Source organism: Octopus bimaculoides, chromosome 2 (genome assembly GCF_001194135.2).
Source record: "Octopus bimaculoides isolate UCB-OBI-ISO-001 chromosome 2, ASM119413v2, whole genome shotgun sequence".
NCBI classification, from domain to species: Eukaryota; Metazoa; Mollusca; class Cephalopoda; order Octopoda; family Octopodidae; genus Octopus; species Octopus bimaculoides.
The window spans coordinates 41,667,803-41,673,802 of record NC_068982.1 but is presented as its reverse complement, the minus strand read 5'-3'; the positions used below and the strand labels follow the sequence as shown (position 1 = coordinate 41,673,802).

Below are 6,000 nucleotides of genomic sequence, written 5' to 3'. Positions count from 1 at the left end.
GGGGATGGGTGGTATGGGTAATATGGGTGGTGGCATGGGTGGAGGTATGAATATGTCACCCAACATGAATAACAACATGGGCATGGGGAATTACGGGGGTGGGATGATGTCTCCAAATTCTAACATGGGTATGGGAAATATGATGGGATCTGGTGGTGGTCAGATGATGATGCAACAACAAAACATGGGGGTGCAACAACAAGCTATGCGAGAAACTCAGTTAGCTTTGGTTAATACATTACTGAAAGGTTCGATGATTGGTTCAGGTGGTAGAAGTAGAAATCTTCCTGATGGTGGAATGGGGCTGGGTATGTTGGGTTCTTCTGGGCCGTTACCTTCATTGCTGGATATCAAAACAAGTGGAATTAAACGACGTTCTGGATCTGATGGTATGTCAAACATCATTAAAAGAATGAAGAAGGATTCTGATGTGAGTTTTCATTTTTATATTTTCTGTTATAGTTTAGCTGCATCATAAATACATTATTTTGCCCCATAATTTTGTCAGTCTGATATGATAACGTCAAGTTAAAGTTGTATTTTTTTTTTTTAAATGTTGTTTGAAGTCTAAAATAATTGCTTTGTAGCTGATGGCTTTCTGATACTATTACTAAAATAATTTATTTGCTTACAAGATGAACACATAACTTCATAGCTGTTCTCAAACATTTATGAATAGTTTGCTTATTGAATTTTTCACATGAGAAAAAATAATTGGTGGTTTTGGAAGAGTATGAGAATTTAGACTATTGTAAGAAATATTTTCATATATAATAACTTTTTAAAGTCCACTTTTTACGGAATAATTATTCGCAATTAATTACGTATGAAACAAATAATTGCTTTGAAAATAGTTTATTGGGTAAGAAGAGAGCTGGTTTTTTTTCTAGAGATTAAACCAACCGCGTTGTAGTAATCTTAGGAACTCTTGTTATGAGAACTATTTGAATGATTTGTAATTGTTTATTACTATTTGTGAAGAAATTTTTGGTGCTTTTTTGTCAAATAATGTCTGCAAACCTTTGAATTGAAAGGAAATGTTAAGATTTAAGATTGTCACAACAGTTGCAGGACCTAATGAAAACAAAGAAATAAGGAATTATTCTTAAATTGATGAAATGAGTAGAGCAATTTAAACAGGTTTTATTTCTCCTGAGTGGAAAAAACACCAGTTGTTTAACCCCAAGTCAGCCATGATTGAGTGTATCAAGGTTGCCTGACCTAGTAGATAGGCTGTTGGCTTTATGATCATTTGGCTTTTGTGCAAAGCATTTTGTTCCAGTCTCCCTCTGTTGAAAACATATTGCATCTGCAGCAGAGTGGTGCTTCATAGACTATTTAGCCCAAATTCTTGTAAATACAAAATGTTAATGGCACACTGGATGTAATGATGATGAGGATCAAAGGTGTGTTCTTGTCACAAACATTCCATTTTTTTAAAAATCTTTCTCCCAGACATTTTAATATCTTATGTTCCCCTTTTTCTTTCCAAGATGGTAAGGAGTGATAAGCAAGCAAGCCTGACTTTCTTGTTAGATGAAATAAGCACCAATCGTGTATTACAGTTAATTTAAATAGACTGCCATATCTGTTTATTTCTCAGACCACTATAAAGTTGGAAAGTCATTTTTTTTAACACAATAGCAATGAAAAATAGTAATTACTGTGTAAATGATTTTCTTATTGAAATGTTAAATTTCGACATCATACTGACTACTTTTTCTGATTTTACAATATTAAACAATTTAGTTTCATAAAAGTTACATAAGCAAACATATTAAGAACTTAAATAATAGGTAGTTACTAAATAAATACTTTGCTTAATTATATAATCATTTTTTCATTTTAAACATTTGACTAAAAATATAAATTATTTCAGTCTTCCATTTGATTATATGTGCATTGCCATACAAACAGTGTTCATATAGCAATACACTTTTTTAAAATTGTGCATATGCACACAACCAAGAACTCTATTCAATTGTCATTTTGAAATTAAAAAAAAAAATTTAAATAACAAGTTAGTTGATAACATTAACCAAAACTGAGCTTTTTAAAGAAAAGAAAACAATTTATATTATTGAGCTATATGTTACTGATATAAAATGTTATTGCTATAATTCTTTGCTTATTGTTTTAATTTCATAAAGGGCATATTTTATTGCCTGTATCCTATTGAAAACATGTTTTTTACAGATTTCCTGAGAGTTAGGGAACAATAAAAAAAAGATTATTTTTCTTCCATGAAATTCCTGTGAATTGTATTGAGCAAGAATAACACTTTTTTTCCCTTTAGTTCATCTTTAAATCAGTACATTTGTCTGACTGAAATATGAAATACATAGAAAATGTTGCAAAAATTATACAGCCAAAGGATTATCCATATAAAATTTTCTAATGTTTTTGTGCTTTGTTTAAATTTATATATTTTTATTTGTAATTTGAATTATTTTTAGATGTTTGAAGGAATGGTTTGCCCTTATTTATTTTTCATTTGTAGAAATGTGGGGCTATTAAAACTATTAAACAAACCTGAAAATTATTTTGAACTTTTACATAAATCTATACAATTAAATTGATAATAACTGTTTTTCTCTCATCTGTATATTATAAATTTTTTGATAGTTGAAATGGCATGAAATATTCAGTAGTTTTTTCTTCTATTTCAAATAAATGACATATATTGAGTATACTTCATGATATATATAGAGTATACTTCATGTAAAAAACAAAAGATTCTAATATTCCTATAAATTTATTTTAATATTTAGTTTATCTTTTTGAGGTAATTTTTATATTTAAAATTTTTGAGAACATTTTGGAAAAAAAATGGTCATTTGCGTGCCCCAAGAAATAGATCTAATTTGAATGAGTGAAGAACATACTGGAATTTAGAACAGCTTCTGTTCGTTGGTATCATGTTACCCAGTACAATTTGTCTCCTGGTTGAGTGGTTGCTAACGTGACTGCACTTCTACACTCAGTTTACTGGATGAGGAAGTTGTGTGAGCATCCCAGCAGGATTTAAAATAAATCTCATCAAAGGGCAAGAGAAGCTCTCAGAAAAGCTAACAACCAACTAAATCTTTAAAAGAGATAGGTGCTACCGAATTATCTGACTGTTGCTTTGCACCTCTGACCTACTTGGGGCTATAAATTTTGGATGTGTTGAATAAAATTGAAATGATGATTTTTTTTTTGTGATAATTGATATTTCTAGCTTACTGCAGTAGAATTAAATATAGAGCATATTTGGAATGTCATAGTAAGAGAGCTAGCTGACATAAGTTGATTGTTAGAGGAAGTAGCCAAAATTTGGGCTTAAAAAAAAAGCTCTTAATTATTTAATGCCAATACAAATATTTAAATATACACTCAAATACTTGTTTCTTTCCTACTATGTTAATAGACAACTAGTTATTTAGAATTCTGTATATAATAATTTAAGGCTTTATATAGTATTAAATGGAATTTATCATTAGGATAAGATTTCTGGAGACATACAAATAAAGAAAATATTTTCTTCTTCCTTAAAACATTTTTATACTTCACTTTAAAAAAAATATTTTATATTTTTCAAAAATACTTATTGAAATAGCATTTCAAATACAAAGTTTGAATGCAGAAATTACCCAATTCTTTAAGAAGAAAGTTACATTTAAAAGTAATTTCATTTCAAAATCTATTCTACATTGGCTGTGAAATATTAGGACCCTTCCAGATAAATAGTTCTATTTGTGCCTTACCAGTTTTGCCAGAGATTATCTAAAAACATGTTGAATAAATAAACCTATTATTAACTATTCATTGTGGAAAGTTAATGTTAAACAAGTTCTAAAATATGTGTATCAAACTCTATATTGTATATATGTTAGTTCTTGCATACAAACCTCTTACGCACACACACACTTGCACACAATACTTAGTCAATTTCATTTTTTCTGTTTTTTAATATTCTAATTTTTTTTTTACATATAAAGTTTAATAAAATGTTATTTAAGGTAAGTTTTTCTAATGTCTGTTTACAAATAGTAATTTTCTAAAGATTATTATCAATCAACAAAATAGATATTTAAAAAAATATAAGAATCTTTTCAAACAGTTTAAAACAGTGTATTTTCAGTACATTATTTCAACTCGCTCACATTTTTAATGAAAGGAAAATTGCCCAGCTTTCATTTACTTTATTTTCATTTTTTATGACAATCTTGTGTCATTACATTTTTATGACACAATTTTCATTTCAAATAGAAACAGAGAGAGCCACAAACGCAACTCTCCTCCTTGCTTTCATTTTTATCAGTCTTTCCAAAATTATAGGTTTCCTCCTACTTTCATAGATTGCCTTTTCTCCTAATGATTGTGTTTATAAATGTGTATGTCTGAATATTAGAAATATGTAAGACTTGTATGTATGTGTTTGAACGTGTGTACATATGCATGCTTCAGATTTAATTCCTATCAAGTTGCTTTCATATTTTCAGTTGGTCTGAAAATATTGAATATCCAAAAAAAATGAAAGAATAAAAAAAATTATTTCCCAATATCCTTCCTTCTTCTGCTCATATCTCCAATAATTTCATTCTCAGTGATTCAACTCTGGCTGTTTCTTAAGTCAAAGATGTTACCAAGCAATGTAACATTGATTTTACCCACATTCAGATTGTTTTTTTCCAAATTTAAAAAATGCATTCATTGTTTCCATTGTTTCTGGTATGGAATATATTGAAGAAAAAAGAGAGAGAGAGAGAGAGAAGTTTAAAACAGCTCTCCTTTTGTTTTCAACTCATGACTGCATTTTTAAAATGCTATATCTCTCTGCTAGAGTTTCTCTGATTTGATAGCATTTCATCTTCAAATAAAAACTCCATCCTCTATTCATTGTTTTAGTGCAATGTGTTTTAACCTATCCACCATGTTCCCTTTCTATCTTTTTGTCTAATGGCTTATCTATGGCCGCTTTATTCAACCTTTTCTTAAGACGTTGGCCCCTTGTCATGGTTTCAGCGCTCCTCCAGAGGCAAAGACAGGATCATCCGCCCAAATGACAGGAGAAGGCCACAGGGAAGTACCCCTTCTACTAAAAAACGGGATCAACTCTACTCTCAAGGTCGTAAAGACCAATCTTCCAATAGAAGACAGCGTGATACTTCAGGTAAAGTAAATAAATGGTTTTTCCTGCTGGCGCCTGCATTGTTGGTCATTTTCCAATGAGCGGTCAGCTACAGATGAAATGTCACTAGCATGTTGTCTCCGCTGCTTCTCTACCTCTTTTTCTCCCACCCTATTACTATAATTCTCTCTTTCTTTCTCACTCTCTCACTCTGTTTTCTCTCTCTCTTTTTCTCTTCTGCATATCTCTTTGGCAAGTTTATTTTGGTCTGTTTACAGAGCATCCCACCCAATTTCCTATTGCTTCAAATGACACTCAGGAAGCAAAATGATTCAATTTCTGTATTTATTTCCTTCATTTTTCTTACAAGAGCATTTTATACTACCCAGATAATCATTGTCTTTCTACTACTAATTGGATGGAAGGTGGGACAACTTTTTCTTGTCAAAATAATGTAATTTTAAGGTCATCACAAACTGAATTCTGGAAAGAGATGAAAAGCCATGGTGATGGTGTATTATTTATGCTTCCTTCCCTCCATGTCTTTACCAACATCTGCCTCCTTACATTTTACTTAACTCATTTAAAGAAATTTTTTTCATAAATCTCTACCCAATTTTTTTTTTCACTTTTAATAGTTTTCTAGATTAAAATCTTCACTACATGTTTTCTTTTTTTTAATGCTTTGGATTTAATTTTTTCGTTTTATAGCCAAACTGTTGTCACCTGGGTTTTTTTTCTTTTACTAAGATCCATTCTTTATTAAGGTCTGGTAGTAAACACCTAATGACAGACATCAACACAACTCATTGTCTTTCTTTTTACTTCCGTTTTGTAACTTGGCTTCATGGTAACATCAAGTTTTCACCATTTAAAACATTTCTTAT

At 30.3% G+C, this 6,000-nt stretch overlaps 1 protein-coding gene across 1 annotated transcript in view; it reads left to right on the top strand.

Annotated features, from left to right (window-relative positions):
* The first annotated feature begins 4 nt into the window (after positions 1-4).
* LOC106880540 (glutamic acid-rich protein) overlaps positions 5-6,000 on the top strand; it is a 34,265-nt gene continuing 28,269 nt past the window's right edge. The window contains exons 1-2 of the mRNA XM_014930526.2: positions 5-430; positions 5,008-5,155. Of these exons, the coding sequence (XP_014786012.2) occupies positions 5-430; positions 5,008-5,155 (574 nt within the window). The remainder of the gene's footprint in view (positions 431-5,007; positions 5,156-6,000) is intronic.